The sequence below is a fragment of the Schistosoma haematobium genome, chromosome 2 (genome assembly GCF_000699445.3).
Source record: "Schistosoma haematobium chromosome 2, whole genome shotgun sequence".
Classification (NCBI taxonomy): domain Eukaryota; kingdom Metazoa; phylum Platyhelminthes; class Trematoda; order Strigeidida; family Schistosomatidae; genus Schistosoma; species Schistosoma haematobium.
In genome coordinates this window covers 31,016,574-31,035,812 of record NC_067197.1, presented here as the reverse complement: position 1 = coordinate 31,035,812, position 19,239 = coordinate 31,016,574, and the positions used below count along the sequence as shown (strand labels likewise).

At 35.2% G+C, this 19,239-nt stretch overlaps 1 protein-coding gene across 1 annotated transcript; it reads right to left on the bottom strand.

The window, feature by feature from the left end:
* Window positions 1-689: 689 nt before the first annotated feature.
* On the bottom strand, window positions 690-15,728 carry PPM1A_5 (Protein phosphatase 1A). The gene is made up of 7 exons (XM_012941507.3): window positions 15,569-15,728; window positions 15,129-15,451; window positions 12,580-12,938; window positions 10,333-10,582; window positions 8,239-8,356; window positions 5,018-5,123; window positions 690-3,161 (listed from the first exon to the last, which is right to left on the bottom strand). The coding sequence occupies exons 2-7, from the start codon at window positions 15,357-15,359 to the stop codon at window positions 3,089-3,091; spliced, it is 1,137 nt and encodes a 378-aa protein (XP_012796961.1). The 5' UTR covers window positions 15,360-15,451; window positions 15,569-15,728; the 3' UTR covers window positions 690-3,088.
* Window positions 15,729-19,239: the final 3,511 nt, after the last annotated feature.

Here is a 19,239-nt window from a genome sequence, read left to right as displayed (position 1 = left end):
TTATCATTAAATCACGCTTAGTAAACTTAGGTTAACGGTTAAATTTATCATTTTCTATTTTTTACATTTTAATGAATTTCTATACATCTTTAACATTTTTTTGTTTCTAGAGCTGACACTAATTTCTTTTTCTTTTTGTAACTTTTATTCACATTAGTTTGAATTGAAACTGTAACCTTTCATTATTTTATTTTATACCATTATCGATTGATTAAAGTGAAATAATTTATTGAAATTCGATAATCAATTACTTAGAATTCACCTCCAATCAGTTATAAATTGATTATTATCCTATGGATTACATCATGACATTATATGCCAAAAATATTAAAAATCAAAATGCTATATGAAAATGACAGTAAATACAATTTAACTCGAATAGTGAATTGTTGATATCAAGAGCAGAATTATGTAATATACTGGTATAGACAACTGAAAGAGAAACAAACGATCTACTTTAACTTATTTGACAATAGATTATTAAGAAAAGTGTTTATACAAGTGTGTGAAAATCCCCCCAAAGGACATTATTATTACTCAAAGCTTAATTTCCTGATTAAACAGATGGAGAATGTATCAATGAAAAAAACCAGTAGATTTATATTATGAGTTTTCGTGGACTCAATTTGTCAGTGGCTTACAGTTATTTGATATCTCCTTCTTGAACTTAATGTACATTATTGTGGAATCTTGCATAACACTTTCCTATTACTAATTACTGGACAATAAACAAAAGAGATCAACTAAAAAACAATTCGTTGAATGAATACTAGGTAGTATTATGCGAAAACAAAGATAGTCGATGGAACTAAGAAAATCGTCATTTTCCATAGTATAATATCTCCGCATCACAAATGTGTTCTTATGAAATTTAACATTTAATAAAGATTACTAGGAACTTTCTAAGCTTTATACTGTTTGTTTATAAGTATACAAATACGAAAGCTATTTGTCATCTCTGGTTTGAAGATGACTCATATCTTGTGGGGTCTGGATAACTTCTGTCTGATTCCTGGAAGAGTTGTCGGTGGTCACTGAAAAGAAGTCCCAAAATAGAAGACAATAGCTTTCTAGCGCTTCTAGGTTATCAATGCTATTTTACTCAAAATTAAAACATGATGCAAATGACAAATTCAAAATAATCTGTTCCAAAAAATACCTCTTTCTTTTCATAACTCTTCTCTATTTGTAATATTAGACATTGTATTTAGCTCTTACCATGAATTCACTAAACTGACTTAACTATTTCATGATACATGGTTACTTTATTCGTACATATGTGGTGAACTACAGAAATATCGTACAGTAAATAATAACTTAATTTTATCTTTGAATATTCAGTGCAGTTGATATAACTAGGAATTTTAGTAGTCAATATAATAACTTGAAAAGCTGATAACTTATCGTTATTCTTGATAGTATATAAGTCTAGTCAATGTGAAATCTGTTTATTGAAAAAAAAGAGCACTAAGCTGTCTTGTTATGATTTACACCATTTAATGATAAATTCATTGAACGACTATGTAATTACCAACTAAACGAATTAATATCCAAAATTCATGTGAAATTCTTAAGTGAATTAAACGAAATGAAAACTAACAGAAACTTTGAACTGCCCAATATAAGGAAAAACAACCTATGCATAAAAATGAACGAGGTTCCAGATATCACTAAAACAAAAAGAAAATCTGTTACACATGTTTAATGTGAATAAATTTACGCGTAACAAATATTTTAATGAAACATTAAGTTTTCATCTTCAAAACTGGTTACAAATAGCTTACTACAAATACAAATATTCTGTTACATACAGTTTGTTATTAATTAATCATCTTATATAACAATGTAAATAAATAAATAAAAAAAACAAAAGAAAAATATATCAACAAATTAAATGCATATAAGTTGGCATTGGTGCATCAAAATATTATCATATTGAAGATACATATTTATTGAGTACAACATTGGAAAAAAAGCACAATATAGGACCTACTCATTTTTTTTTGTAAACCCATGGCTAGTATTGTTCAGTTTGTTATAACTACATACTCTCCTCTGTATATGTAAACATATTTACTAAATAATAATTAATAAAAGAATAAACAGTACCGGATATTCAATAATTCTTATGTTCAACACTACTTGTATTATTATTGATCATCTAGTGCTCATAACAATATTTAAATGAGACAACATTGAGACCAATGAATGACTTATTTGTATAGAAAGAAAAATATCTTTGACTTTAAATGATTAGATTCATATTTATTCACATACACGCACACAAGCATAATATTGAATATCTCTGGGTTAATTTTCCTCTAGCAACATAAAAGAAACAAATTATAGAAATTACGTTAACATGAGTGAAACAAAACATCAACATTAATTACCAAGTAGCAACAAAAAAAACAATCTAGCCTCATTCAAAACTATAAATTTATGAATATGAAAATGGTAATAAATAAATGCAGTACCAACTTGTGTTTTTTTTCTTTTTGCTGATCATGTACAAATTCAACAGTATCATAAAAAATAATAATAATCATAAATACTATTACTATTACCGTTATTCTACTACTGTTAGGATCAAATGAAACCACATGAAATATATTACACAAATATGTGAAAAGAAAATGGAGAAATAGAGAAAAATAGATATATAAATATATATAATACTGCACATTATCGTTTGATAGACTGAAGATAATACACATACTTCGGTGAATAGAAAGGAAGGAAAATAAAGATATATTGAGCATGAAGTATATATATATGACGGAAATATTGATTGGAAATGGAAATGAATATAATTCAACAAGATGAAATGTACAAACCCTATAGTATCATCATTAACAACTTTCCATCAATTGATTAAACAGCGAGTGACTAGATCTATAAGCAACAATTTAAGAATATTCATTTAAGCATATGAAAACCAGACAAGAGTAGATTAGCTCAAGTATATTCATCATATTTACAAACACCCATACATACATACAAAGCATAAACGTAACACAAGCAATCGATACATTTAAGAGAAAGAATAAAAAAGATGAGAGAATGAAGGATAAGAAAGTATATGAGTTCATCGGTTCTCAATCCCACGATTTGAATAAGCCAGACGATGAGAATCAATCAGTTCTTGGATTTTGCCAATCCTAAGAAGAGAAAAACAACGAATTGAAAAGATAAGTCAATTTGCATTAAGTTAATCATATATTTTTCATATAGTTATAATTCCCATTTTATACTTACAAATTTCTGTAGTTCAAATAATTATCCAAATTAAATTTATTTAACTGAATGTGAACCACACTAAATTCTGACAATCTTTAAGAATCTGAATTACAAAACTAACTACGTCATGCGACCCTGCTAGGATATACCAGGTTGATGTTTCAGGTTTTTTGCAGAGTTTAACGAATCAATAATCACTAGAATTTACTAATATTTTCGACAAACTAGATATCTGCTTTCATCTTTACTGGAATGGAATTTTGAATTTGTTCAGAAGCAGGGAATTCTTGAATAAATATGCTTTAAAATCAATTTTTACTGGAGAAACTATTTACATTCTTAAAACATTTCTCCAATAAATAAATGTACGACATACAATCAATCGAATTGTTTGAACAATCTCCCAATTCACATAAACAATGTCTTAATTTTGTATTCAAAACGAAACAATTCATCCAAATGTCAAAATAAGTAACTCAATAGCTTGAAGCAGTTTACCTTTCCATCACCAAACCATGCATACTTACAGATTAGTACTGCATTGAAATACATTAAAGTTGACTTGAATAATATTTCAAAACTAATCATTAAAAAAAGTAATTACCAACCGAAATAACGTACATACCAATTTTCCACCACAAACAAAAATGACTAACGATCACAGAATAACATACATAAAACACCAGTTATACGAAGAAAAGTTTTTCGTGATTTACATCGCGGACGGAACTTAGTTGGAAACCAGGAAAACCTTAGACAACTGTTTCGTCCTAAAATGAGATTCCTTGGAGGTATGCGCCCATGAATTGAACCCTGAGGGTTTTTAGCGAAGAGCCATGACGAGTGGAGCTCAACCAAATCGAGAATGACGCAGTTATCCAACAAAGGGGTTGAGTGGATGATTATTGAGCAATAAAGCGAGTTGACTCAAGCTCTAAATGCAAATTGAATCTTAACCAAATGGGCTGTTGTTCAAAGCTGAACCCAATGTTCTAAAAGCTAAAAGTTCATCATTGAGAGACCTGAGGTTTCTAAGCTCCATCTCGTGAGAGGTCTTGAATGCGTACTACTGCAAACAAAACACCCTGGTTTTCAACGGTTGCCTAGAGTCATTACGTGACATAAACCACGAAACTCCCAGTACTAATAATATTGACTTTCACCAGATAATCTCTCCCATTTATTACTTACTTGACTTGTTTATTCAAGGAAAAAACGATGACTGTTATTTTCATTCTTTCGAATTTCAAGTTTGAAGCCAACCACATATTCTTAAGTTCGGTCAAATAGGTAGTATTGGTAGAATTTAGAGAACTATGTATGTATATATTTGTACGTGGTCAATGAATTAGAAGATTATTAACATGATGAATAAAGTATATTATAAACAATCCCTAGTGAATTTTCTAAGTATTCTCACGAATATATATCGGACTTTTGATTTTAAAAAGTGTAGAAGTTATTTACTCTATAAGTCAATATTATTTTAAAATTATAACACAAGTAAAAATACTGACAGATTGTTTCCCAGTTTTAGAAAGTTGGATCATGGATAAGAACCATCAAGACCTTTTCAACTAGTTAGTTTCTTCATCACAGTCTACAAAAGCATAATCAAGTCTCAATGTTATAGTTTAACTGCCCTAATATCGTGGATTTATAAATGTTCAGCGAATCAATATTGATTTCGCATGAAAATGTACCTTCTTCATTTCATAATACCGATAAGAAAATATAAAATAACATTGAAAGAAACAAAGTACAGAAAGGGATTTACTTGCAAAGCCAATTTCCAGAAGATGGCAAACTGCCAACAGATGCTTGTAAATCTTCTACAACCATTTCAGTTGTTACTTCAGTTTTGCTATGCTTTTCCAAAAATTCTATAATGAGAAAAGGAAATTATGGTCCTTTCAGATAAACATCAGGAAAAATAAAAAATTTAAAATTAAAAACCAAACACTATGCATAGTTTAATCACTGATATCAAAGCAAATAAAAGCTTTCTTGTCACTGATATTCATTGTATACATCAAAGAAAATAGCATTTAACAATTAGACACATTATTTACTGGAAAAAAAGAGTAAATTATAATGTGGAAAAGCCGGAAGTGAAAAGTTAAAATAGCCCCATTATATACATAAAATAGAGAAAAGAAATGAATGTAGAACTTTAGTGAAATGGAATTATACTACAAATTTAAAACAAATAACTGGCTTGATTTTATACGCATAGCACAAACTAAATCGCTTTAGTTAGTATTATAAAGCTATGCAAACTACATACACGTAAGATTACATATTTTCGATTTGCAAAATATTTGCAATTTATGCAGACAAGTTCTTAAACTAGGCTTCAAGTCACATCTTTTGCCTGTTGTTTGAATGAACCACTTAAAAGTGTAATCTGTAATCAATCAATTGAAATATCCATGGTTGAACCAATCCGCTATAGACCTGTTTAATGGAATACTTGGTGAAAGAACCTCTAGTGACCCTCTGGTCATCTGTGACTAGACTAAAGAGGACTAGCAAATAAGCTTATAATATGGATACCATTTTGATAGTAAACTTCACTGTGAATCGGCATAATTCGTAAAAGCCACTAAGAGTTAAAAAGAACTGAACAGCCATTTCGTCTACTAATGACTCTATAATAGGCAAAATCTTAATCCAACGAAGCTCGGAATGAGCATGACACTATTCGGTTGTTGAGTCGGAATTTCATGGTTTAGATTAACCGATATCGCTTAACTCGTTCTTTTAGCTCTCATCGGTGCGCAAAACTGAGCTGACACACTAACGTTCTTTCGAAAATCTGTGACACATACATCTCAAAGTTACCAAAGATCACTTAATTATTGATGATTGTGCTACATCCCGAAATGACTAAAGTCGGAAAACGTAGACGATAGATTCCGACACAGTATTTGAACAGTATCGCTTTAGTTGCAAAATGTTAGGATCCTCGGTTGGATTCCATATCAAGGATACGAACGTGCATTGTTGACGAATCGCGCAGGTCAAAGAAGTAGTTTGGTGCTCCTTCGTTTTCAATGACTCTAAATGACTTCAAACAGTAAGGAAAAGTGACTTCACCAGAAATAAAGTTCCATAAACCACTAAATTAGACAGTAAGTAAGTAGTATTTCATATTACATGAACTTTCTTGCTTTGCTATACTGCTGCATTATTTGGTGTACTGAATAACACTTTCCTAGATTCTATTACTATGAATTAACTTGCAACCAGCTGTCATGAACATCATTATGCAGCAGAACTATTTTCAAATTGAAATCTAAGGAAAATAAGACTTTCCTCAAATATTATCAATCTATATTCTTAAGTTACAGATAGTGTGCAAAGACGGAGAATTCAATAGCTTGAATTTTTAATTAACATTTCTGCATAATCCTAGTGAAAAAAAATTAAAGGTTATAAAGCCTCAAATTCCAAGTGTTTGGACGGTAGAGGAAAACCACATTTATGAAATATAGTCCAAAAGTAATAAAATAGCTTTGAAAATTTACGATTATAAAAATTATTGCAAGTGCACCATTAATAGTATTCTCATCAAACACAACTACATGATAAGTGTACTACTCACAGCTGATGAAAGGCTTTCTATTTAAGAGACGAAACAGTGAAAGATCAAATGAAGAGTTATCTTTAAGAGAATATTTATGACAAAATTGAATAGGAATTAAGAAATGTGAGATGCACCGACGAACATTGCTTCAAATGGTTCATTCAAATCCTAGCTTTCTATAGATCCGTGAACTTCTTTGATAGATATTTCAATAACAAACATCAGTAAAATAACTCAGACTGGGTCAAGTGTTACCATCAGGTAAAATAATAGATCTGAGATTTCAAGCAGTTAGTTTCCTTTACGAATTTAAATAAAGCCAGAACAGATATAGATACAGAATAATATGAATTCACTATATTTCGTGATTTCTCATCAGCTGCATACAACCAAATATGTATTAGAATTTTACATAGAGGTAAGAAATAGTATGTATCATCTGAGATTAAATGCAGGCAAATTTGTCCATGTTCTAAAACACTGTTGTATAAGTGAGTGTAAGTCAGTTGGTAGGCAGGATGATAGTACTACGAAGAATCCCAAAACATAAACATTTAAATTTCGCTTTACATATTTATGTAATCAACACTAATTCTCTTTCCTCTAGGTGAACAACATTCATTATAACGGAAAGAACACTGAAAATCCCTCCAAAGCATTTTATTGGGCAGTATTGTTATTCATTTGTTCCTTTTCCCTGTCCTGTATTCTAACTTTCATTCAGGTCTCTTTTAACCACACTCTATGTTCTTCAGTCTTTTTTGTCTTGACCTTTCTATTTGATCTTGGTTAGAGATTTACCTCATTACTTAATTTTACTGTTGCATGTTGGCGGACAATTGACAATAATGTCGTGTTTGACTAAACTCGATGTCGCGGCGTAGTTCAGTTTATGATTGTTAACCTGACTGTCTGCTTTGAAAAGTTACTGGAATCCTTGACGATAGATATCTGATCCCATTCTCAGGTATCGAACTATTGTTTGTTAACTATTCCTTTTGCTGTTTAACACGTTACTTTGTGCTAGAGAAACCTTTGACTATATAGCACAGGCTGTACCGCTTGAGGTGTTTTGAACTTTTGATAGTTTTTTCTAAAATTAGAACCGTTTAAATTGAGCAAAGAGTTTGTGTTTTGATATAATTTAATACGAGTCACTCAAAGGCGCTTAGTATGCTATACAGAAGAACGCGATTTGTTCTAATCGAATAAATTTTGGTTCGTTAGTTCCGTGTTCAGATCGAATATTGGAATGTTGGTAGGAGCACTACAGCTGCATAACCATTACGCATCAGGCATGATAAAACTTACTGTAAAATAAGAGCATAGACATTCGAGCGACAAGTATCCCCTAAACTACTAACGATAAAATAACAGAATATTATAAAGCAATAGCACCAACGTCTTACCTTTAGTATGTTGTACTAAAACAGATTCTAAATTTTCATCTTCCGTTTTAGAAGTAGGATCTACTCGAGGAGCAGGATCAAATGCCACTAGAACCATACTCATATTATCGGAACTCCCCTTCAATAAGGGAAAATAAAAAAATAAAAATTATAGAATTTGTAAATAAGTGATAAACCAATTGACCAGTCTATGTGATAACGAAACAATGTTGGTTTTCACTAGTTTATCAATCACAAAAAGTATAGCTGATTTCACAAAGCTACAAGGTGTTTCATGTTGTGAGACATATAAATTCCACTACACAATTTCTGACGATCTATTAGTGATCAAACCACTCAAGTTTCAATCAGCAGATTTTAACTTCGAATTCAACTATACTTCAACATGTGTTATGGATTAACCTTTTATGATCTGTAATGAAAATTTGTTTGAGGACTGTTAAATTAGAGAACGAAAGACGTCGCTTAGTTGATAATATCCTATAAGACAATGAACTCGAGTGATAATTGTTTACGAGACCGAATTACAGACGTAAGACCCCCACTAATTGAACTGATATCAGAAGAATAGACAGCTGCTCATTGGAATAAGTTTCCTCTTTTAACAATATAACACGTTTGGTTACAAAATAATGAATACAAGAATATAATTAGAAGCCAGTTGACAAATAAACGATTGAGGAATATAATAACTCTAAGTCATTCGCTCTAATGCGATTAATTTTAGCTCTGTCAAATCAGCATGGGCAACCGGATAGTATCGGTAGCCTCTACAGAAATAGTATATAAGCCTCTTCTTCGTAAATAACTTACGTTGAGTATTATGATATAATCATGTATATATTGCTATGTATTACTAGTCAATTCAGATTAAAAGTAGGTTAAGGACAGACGTGAAACACATGGTCATAGCAATCACATATTCATGCCGGAAAGTTCTTTTCTTAACTTATAACGACTACTCTACGGAGATGTTGATAATAATTTTCAATTTAATCTAATACGCTATAAAAACAAGCTTATGCAAAAGATTTTATGACTAAATTTACTAGGACTTAGTAATGATTAAAATTTGAACTCGCTTCATGATTATATCCAACAGTACAGATCATGGTAGCTTGGTGCTTAAAACAATTAAGTCTAAACCATCGGATTTCAAGGTCAATGCTCACCACATATGTTACGGCATGAGTGAATATGTTTAACTATCTCTCAAACAAAACGTGTGGCTTGAAGCCGAATACACAAACCTATACAGTAAATTAATCACAAATAACAAACATTTCTTACGCCATAATTACTTGTCGAAAGCAAATGGTTCAAGAAACATCAACCACATCAATACTATAAACATTTCCAATTATATAAGTCTATGAGCCAATGTTTTAACAGTGAGGAAAAGATACAGCGGCAGTAAGTAAACTCTCAGATTCAAGATAGAGGTTGTTGTTTAAAACTGATCCTACCGTTGGAATTGAATCAACTTTAAATTCTACATAGCTTTTCCACAAGGGTATATCTATATGTTCGCTTTTATTACCTTTCCAAAAAAGGAAAACGGCAGAGGTTTAGATTTGAGTCCAACTAAAATTTTCGTTTCATTTAGCTACTTAACACAAACATTTCCTATGACTAGTTTACATTGTCTAATTACCAACCGAATGAATTGCTACAGCATATGAAAATAGGACTGAAAAATGATGGTATGTCGTATTTAACTTTCTCTTGATTTATTTTTAATGAAAAAAGAGTAAATCACTACCATAAGTTTTTAACTTTTAATAATTTATCCACTATCTATCATCACTTTGATTTATGGCTCATTTACCAGGTACAGGTTTATATCTAATCGCACTGTTCATGTTATAACAAGTGATACAGCCTGGTGACTGTTTTCGCATGACGATAAAAATGAAAATCACGATATATAGATTGGAGACAGTAAAAAAGAAATACTTAATTACCTTTGAAAAATAGCTAAGATTAAACAGACCGAACCAAGCCCTATTGAACAATACGAAGTCAGCAGTTTTACACACACATCAACATCAGAAACGACATTCAAATGACTGAAAATTAAAGGGAAAAACTCACTTTATACAAACACATATCAATAGTTTCATTGCATATCATTGATAAGTCATCAACACATCGCATGCGATTTTGCAAAAGTAAACAAAGTTCTTCATTAGTTAAAACATCCCAAATACCGTCACAGGCTAAAACGATAATTTCATCTAAATCTTTATCACGATCAACAACAGTGATTTCAGGTTCTGGGGATATAAGTTGCTCCGTAGGACCTAAATCTTTAGCAGCTTTAAAGGCATAATCCCCTAATGATCTAAAAAATTAAGAATTATGACAACGATTAAGCATAACTTCGAAATAATAGCGTAAAAAGATACACTGGAAATTTTAGCTAAAAATATTAATTGCCCAGAATGTTAAAGTATGTACTCCTGTCAAAAAGTGAGTCACATCTACGGTATGACGGTTAATCATGGCAATCAAATGTGAGAAACCTTAATAAATTGGAAAGGAGTTTTTATTTATTTACTTAAACATAAATATCGGTACAAGGGGACACCAAATATATGTGGGCTACACTTCACCATTCGGTTTGTGTGAGGGCTGTGATACTGCTCAGGTGCCTGAACCGAAGCAGGTGGTTTTCTTATGGGACTACGACCGGAGACGCAGTCTCATAGTAACCAGTGACCAACAATAGGTTCATACGCCTTTTGTTCACTCGGGATCCTGGAGCCAGCCCATGTGCACCACTGGTTTAGAATCAGTGTTTTCCAACTCCACTAGGTGGACCCTCCATGCCCACCAACTTGGTTAAAGTGCCGCACATTCGCTTTTGGTGCTTTCAATTTCGTAAACAACACCCCCGCCGCGAGAAGGCAGTAAGTAGGACTTTCCTGGCAGTGGTTGTATGCACGTGGCCACGTGAGAGCACTTCGAAGGGGTGAGCGTGATCTCCCCACCCTCAGCCATACCAGGGCATTTGGAGGAAGATGAGAGTTTTAAATCTTTATCCAAACAATTTAAAACTGAGTGTCCAAACCCCCGAGCAACAGCACAAGTTTCGTTGAGCAAACGAGTATTCTATTAGTACATCTCAATTGTCACCGTTAGTCAGTCAGAGGGAGGTTGATTATGAATACAGTGGTCTTGAGTGCTGTTAGAGGTATGAGGGTGGTTATCACTTCCCGGTTGTCCACACCGTGGAACGATTATTCTGGAGGTACCGGGAAAGAAAGTTGGATTAGAGGTGGTCTGAGTGACCTGAGAGCGTGACCGCAGTGCCCAAGGGACAATTGCTTGAGCTCGGTCACACACGACCTTTTTATGGGTAATTTTCTTGTTAGCTCCGTATTGTTGAGACCTTACCGCCGGAGACGGATATCCGTGCGATAAGGCGAGGTGTGACATTTTTAGGGTCGACCTTTTCTAACCCCACCCCTCTTTGTGGGAAGGCAGCATCGCTGTCATACTGGTTATCTGAAAGAAACACCTTACTGCTGTCACACCTCTGTACAGTCAGCAGTACGACTTCGCCTTCGGACCTTGGGTTTGTTGCTTTTAGTCTTACCGCTCTTCAACCGACCTGTCTGACATGGTAGGACCTTGAGGAACGGTTGTTCCAGCCAGTATAGCTCGGTTGCTTCATCACGATAGGCAAGCCCGACCGCCACGTCAAGGTAGCAACAACGGTCGGGCACATTGCTTTATAACCCTCATTTAGCCCTAGTAAGTAGGTGGATACTCTCAAGGTCACCTTAGAGTCGCTCAAAGGTCATCCATAAAGTATACTCTCACAACTTCACGGACTAATGCCATGTTTAGGTTTGGCACCCCTAACATCATTCCAGTCTAATCTACCAGAAAATATCACCCTTCGAAGTAGGCAATGATTGGGGATACTAAAATAAAAATGTGACAGTATCTCGAGAGATTCCAAAAAATACCGAGACATTGTATCAACCTTCGTTATCAATTAAAGACAAACTTAGATGAAATATCCTGTCTTAAATACTCAATACCGTATTGTAAATTTCGAGTTTTGCTGGTAATGAACTGTTATTTTGAGTTACGATTCACTATGCCCTGTGCATATTAACTTCAACAACAAATCCAAGTAAAAATTATATGTTTCAGGAGTGCAACTTGATTGTACCACAATATTAAACCTAGCTAAATCGGTGTGCGACCTCAGGTAGTTATATTGTAGATTGCTGAACCGTTGCTTCATTGAAAATCACTCAAATTATAATATACATGTATACAAACACAAAGGCAGCAGAGAATTTTTTAAAACCATAACCAACATACCGAGAAACCGCAAGAGAACCATTTACTCGTTGTATAATAACGGAACCACCGGCATTTTGTATACGCTGTTTCTCATTTGGATTTACAGGTTTATGATCAACTGTAGCAAAGGCAACTTTACCTTTTCGAATGAGTATGGCACGAGAGTCGCCACAATTGGCAAAGAAAATATGTTTAGGTGTTATGAGCACACAGACAGCAGTGGATCCTGATCTATCTTCACCGCTAGCAAGTTGAGGAAGGTGTCGAAGACGATCATCCAAAGATAAGAAACCATCGCGAATGCCACGTTCTACTTCTTGTAAACTAGGTGCCAAGTCAGGATTGATTTTCTTGAACTCCTCAGTATCCACAATACACTAAAAAAGGCAGAATATTATTCGGTAAATAATGAAACCAGTTGAATGACTAATTCATTGAGCACCTTGAAGTTAATTAGAATGAATGAATGTGTGAAAAAAGGTAATACAAATCAACAGAATAAAATGAGCTTATACGGCAAACCACACTATCTTCAAATTTTAGATTTTAACGAAAGACGACTTTTGTTACGTTACCAAAGTCCTAAATAGCCATGAATCGACTGAACGACTACTGAACTACTGAAGGGATGTTGGTGATAAATTTGTCTATAACAGCTAAAAGCATTTCACACATTTAATCTAATAAGCAAAGAGCAGTGTAATAGAATATGCTACAAAAAATAGGACGAAGGGAAATTGCCCTTATTATTACAAATTCATGGAGCCAATCGTATGGGATCGTGTATAATTACCACATAGGCCTTCCTTAACTCAAATATAAGGACAAAGATCTGCATATTTTAGAGCACATTAATTCAAATAAAGAGGTTCCTCAGTCAGTCATGATTAACATAGTGTTCAGCTAAATAAAGGTTCGAAAAACACCAGATAGTTCAGATAGGACACTGACTACTTTTCCCCAATCCCCTGTATCGTGACACTACAAAATATGTTCCCTCTGATTTGTGTTCATTGTAATCTGTTAAATACATCTAACTCCAGTTAAGAATTTTTCAGAAAAATTTTACTTGAAGCTACATTGGGAAATATACTAACTCAAACTCGATCAATATCGTTGGATTTTACGATGCCTATACTTTGTTGTTTTCCTCATGTAAAGTATGGTTTTCTATTAGTTTTCGATTGAATGCACTTGTTCAACGTAATGCACACTTCCCGGAAGTGAATCAATAGCCATTCTCCCGGAAAATACATTGAGTTTTATTGCCAGCCAAGCTAGGAGTACTAAGTATTTTTTTACAAGAATACTTTCGTGTACTGCCAGGTTGTTGCTGCTGTACGTGGGGTTCTGGTTGGGAATTTCAAATACCTTTAGTACCCCGAATATATTGCGGAGTTTCTGCTGTATTTGACAAATAATTCTACTAGTAACGTCGGTGAGTGACTCGATGGATTTTTCTTTTATCTAAATTAATGCGAATCAACTGTTGTATTATTTGAAGTCTTGGAAATCATCATACCATTGATCTTCAACAGGAATACAGTCAAATAACATAACATCTCAGACGCATATCTCGTTTTGTAGTGAAATTTGATGAGTCGGTCAGTCATACGCAAAGTAGGGCCTGGTTTAAGCTGAAATACCTCATTAGCACAGAGATGGAGTCGTCAGACAAAAACACAGAATAGTAAAGGTAGCTACAGTACCAATGGTAATAGGAAAGATTAAGCATCGAAGATACGATTCGAGAAGAAAATATAAGTTTGTGAAATGAAAACAAAGGAAAGTTATGAAGAATTCAGAAGCCTAAAATCTAGGAGAGGACGAATGATGGACGCACCCGAACCGCTGGAAACGACTTTGGGCAATTTCACTCGAAGTCTTTAACCATTGGTTACGATAATCACGTGGAACTCAACTAGGTAGTCTACATCCATTAACATGACTAGGTCCAACTGTCAATGACTTCATAGACTGGTGCCATGTCCAGGTTTGGCCACCCCTAACATTCTTGCGGCCCACTCCCCCAGACAATAAGCGAGATTGGGCATACGCGAAACATGCCCCAAACATCTCAGTTGAAGATTCGCTATTTCATCGATCGATTCGTTAGCTTTACCTACTACCCTATCCCTAACCCAGGGAAAGGTTAACTGGTGGTGACAAGCATCAAGGCTGTCATATCCACGAAAATGAACCAACGGGTTTTAGAAGTGTGAAATATTGGATAGGTGATAATATGTGTAATGAAGCGAATTCGAGCCATCAACAATGTCATTACAGAGGACAGAATTCGAATGGAAAAAGTGGATGGAATGTGGCAAAGTCCCTAATTCTCATCGCTTTTCAGAAACGAACATGTTTACAAGTCAAATATACATACCAGGTATTGAACAATTTTATTAGGTAAGCACCTAAATCAAAATTTATCTTCAAAAAAGAATAGCACCTTGAAACTTTGGTTACTTAAATAGTGATCATAGTCTACGGAACCTCAAATCCTAGGCTGAATTCGAATCCGGACAACAATCTAATGTCACAAAGTACGCAAATAGGCGACAAACCTTCAACAGCTCTGTGGCACAGAGTTCTGATACCAAGGCACCAGCATGGCCATCAAAAACAGCAAAAAACGACCAATCCTTAAGATTCCCAGGAAGTTGTGTTATGGCACAGTGAGAATCCTCCATTGAAAGACGCCAGCCTTGCATGCTGGAGATCCCGTATCGAAGTCCATTGCCACAACCAGTTTCATTGTATTTGTCAGTTTTAGGTGAGGATAGAAGCCCTCCCATTCTTTTGAAAACTGTAAGTGGAACAGTGTGTGCTTATTCTGAAGTTATATTGTTTGCTGGTAGAGTATATCGAAGAGCGAAGGTAGAGAAATCTGTAAAAGAGAGTGGGCCAGAAAATTAATTAGCAAGGAGCATGAACTTTTATTTTGATACCGAGATTAGTCAAATGCAATTGTAAAGAAGAAAAGCTCAATATCAAGAAGATTTACCAATCAAAACCAGGATTGCATAGCGTGAAATCCTGGGTAGGTTATATACGATGAGCCGCATACACGTACCGATCAGATTCAAAACTGTTCACAACTTCAAGTCTGATGTTTCAATAGTGTCGCACGATATGGTGAGTGAGCACTTCGTACTGAGCAGCTTTTACGGCTGCTTACCAGCTCGTTTTACATGGGAAACGATATGTCTATCATTAGTTCAAACACATCTCCCATTAAAATTGACTACTGACCTAATTGGCGACAGCACTGTCGAACACTGCTTATACGCATCATATTCAGACTAAATGGTTCAAAATGGTTCAAATGGTTGTGGACGGAATAGAAGAAGCTTTCGCTTAACAGGCTTCCGTGTCTAGTAGCAGGGGATCACCAAATCCTCCAGGCAGGAACCTAGGTATGTTAACAATAAAAAAGGAAAAGAAATTGGTAAATCATAATGTGATGCTGTCCTTGGTCCTTAAGAATAGGTCAAGTTGCCTCTTGAAGGACTCCTGAGAAGTCGCTTGGACTAGCTCGGCCGGCAGCGAATTCCAGCTTTTGACAACTCTTAAGGAGTAGAAGTTGTGTCTACATTCCGTCTTGCTATGTTGTGTTTCCAGTTTCTGGGTGTTACCCCTTAGATTATTATTCGAACTAAGCTTAAGTAGGTGTTTAAGAGGATGTCCAGAAGTGTTAAGAATACTATAAGCCATTAGTAAATCACCTCTAAGACGCCTATATTCTAGTGGGTAAAGGTCTAGTGAACGGAGGCGTTCTTCGTAAGGCTTAGATTTGAGTCCTCGAACTGATTTCGTGACTAAGCAGAGAACATGATAGCAGTGACTATTGATAAAGCAAGGTAGCAAATAATCCCTTCGAACTAATTGGCCTGAAGACTTTATACAATGATCCTGACCATTTCAGAACTTACTGCAAGCACCACTAGATGAAGTTTTGGGACATAGTGTAACGTCATGTGCTATGTTAAGCCCACATAATTTATTCTATCTCCCGGAAAAGTTATCATCCCATTCTTCTTAAACCACATTTTGACCTTGTTACTTATTGCTTTATTTGTTTTGACTGTTTTTAGATGAGGGTGTATGTGTGCGCATCTTATCCTATTCATCACATGTCTGTAGCTTATTCTTATCTGGCTACAAATATTGATTTACGTCTGATTAAATCGAGTTAGCTCACTTACGTTCTCCAATTTGCTTCGCTCTTCTCTCTTTGTTTCGACTCCCTGGTTACCTGTTCCAATAACTGAGTGAATGAAATATACATATTCAAAAATCCATTCTCGTATTTGACTTATTTAATTCCGTTCTTCATCCACGTCAATTAAGTAATTAATTATGTACGAGGATAGGTGACAGACATATTTTTCAATAACAATCAATCGTACGATCTAAACGTAGTCAGATCTCGAGCCACGACAAAGACGCCAGGGGAAGCATCCATACGAAAGCCATATATTTGTAAGTGTCTTTAGGCTAAATGCAGGAATTTCTCATGGAAAGTTTATAACGCGTTACATTCCAACCTGAAGTTTCCTAAGCAGTCTTGACTTCAAAATTATTTTTCTGGTCATGTTCATTATTTTTAAATTTTTATATACGTCAACAACCTGCATGTTAACCTGGCCCGTACATACGTTTTACTATATCTTCACATCTTTTGAATTTAGAAATCATCTGAATCGCCTTTAACATTTATCAATAAACCCATCATAGTCGTTGTTGCTAATCGTATTTGGGTTTATGGATTGATTTATCGTATTAGCAGCCTAAAATGCGAACATAGTTTAGATAATAAGATTAAAAATTTAGGTACTATCAACTATACTAGTAAAATAACTAAATCCCTAGGTAGCTGTTGGCTAAACAAACGTTTCAAATGGAAACTCCGTAGCCTACTAGAATTAACACTAAACGAATCTTTCTGAATTAAAATTTATAATTAAATTAGGCGTCTCGGATTCTTTAACGTTACAAATTTCTGATAATTTCGAATCACATAAAGCAACAATACCTATTTTTCCACTGACTAATCCTCATTCAACACTATAACTAGTTAAACATAATAGTTTCAGGATATCGTCTTAAAGCATTGTCATGACTTGACAATCACGTAATATGATTGATAAAATTAATGAAATTATTAACAAAATTGGTCAGCAAATTGACTTATAACTATCACTAGTGTTGTTTTTCTTTTATCTCCATTCACTACACATGATAACAGTATGTTTCTCGATCAGATGCTCACTCAGTAAATATCTCGAAACCTCATCAGTCTAATTGATGGTTTAGCGACACAATCATGCAAGCAAATAATCAGTATAAGAAGTCGAGCAAACCTGTAAACTAAAAATATCTGTAGCGTGGTGTCGAGTCGAGGTTAACTATGAACACCGCTACCAAGAAACACGTGCCAAATAAATCAGAGGGCGAGGGTTGAACGTAACCAAAGAAACCCATAAAATCTCCGAGAAGTCAAATATCAGAAGGCAATTAACGGACCAAGTCGAGGTTTATTAGCTGGCGATCTCGTGGCATCGAAAGGATACCGAGATCGTGCCAGGATACAACCTTGGTTACAGAAGGTAACCGAATCCGTGCGAAGTTACAGTCAAAGTGTAAGTATAAGAATGGAAGCACAAAATAGCTGTCATTAGCACAGTTAAACAAAAGCACGTTAAAACAGACACTGGTACAGTTGGTTATAATAATAATTGTTTCTATTAAACCAGTCGTGTTCTCGTGATAAATGTGAGTCACTACAGGAGCCCCCCGCTAGAAAGGGTTTACACTTTCGATAAATAGCGGTTTAAATCGTGGGACTGACCGGCTGACGAGCGATTGTAGGACGGAAGAATTGGCGAACAGGAAAGCGATCGTTGATCGCCGAGTTACCAACGAAGGTCGTTTTCGGAGAACGGTACCAGGAGCGATGTGCTGTATTTGTTGCTTGAGTTGGCATGCTACACGAGAGTGGTTTGTATCCAGAATCTGAAGAGGGCGTTCGTACGGGTCCGGACCATAAACGCTGCAGACGAAGGACGAAACCACGTTGAGCCAAAAGACCAGAAGCGACCGTAACGACCAAGTTCGAGACCAAGCGTATGCCAAGCATTCGAAACCAATATATCGACTGAGTACGTTGACAAGAGCGTGGGTGGCCAATCCAGCTTTCGCCAAAGTTGACTGAAGTCGACGGAACCAAACGGAGATGGTCGAAGGCGTGGGCTCAGGAAACAAAAAGAAAATAAAAAAAGAAGAGTGTAGCATGCGTGTAGTATAGGAATAACCCTACACCGTATCGGTTGTTGACTGTGCGGCTAGTCGCGGAAGCGTACGGGTAACCGTACTCGGCGACCGGAACGTGAGACGGCAGTCTCGTTCGTATTTCGTGAGCCTGCAATCTCATCCGAGGTCAGAGGCGGCGTGGTCTGCTGATCTGGACGTGAGACTGTCGTCTCGTCCGTAGACGGTGCAGATGACGCGTGCTGTTGACCGGGACGTGAGAATGAGGTCTCAGATGCATCTAGCGTGGGACCTGAAGAAGATTTAAGGATCCCGCTAGGTTTGGTAGGTCTAGCATTGAATCTCAGGGTGTCAGATAGGGCACTGTCATCGACGTGTGCTGGTTTGAGACGATCAATGCTGACG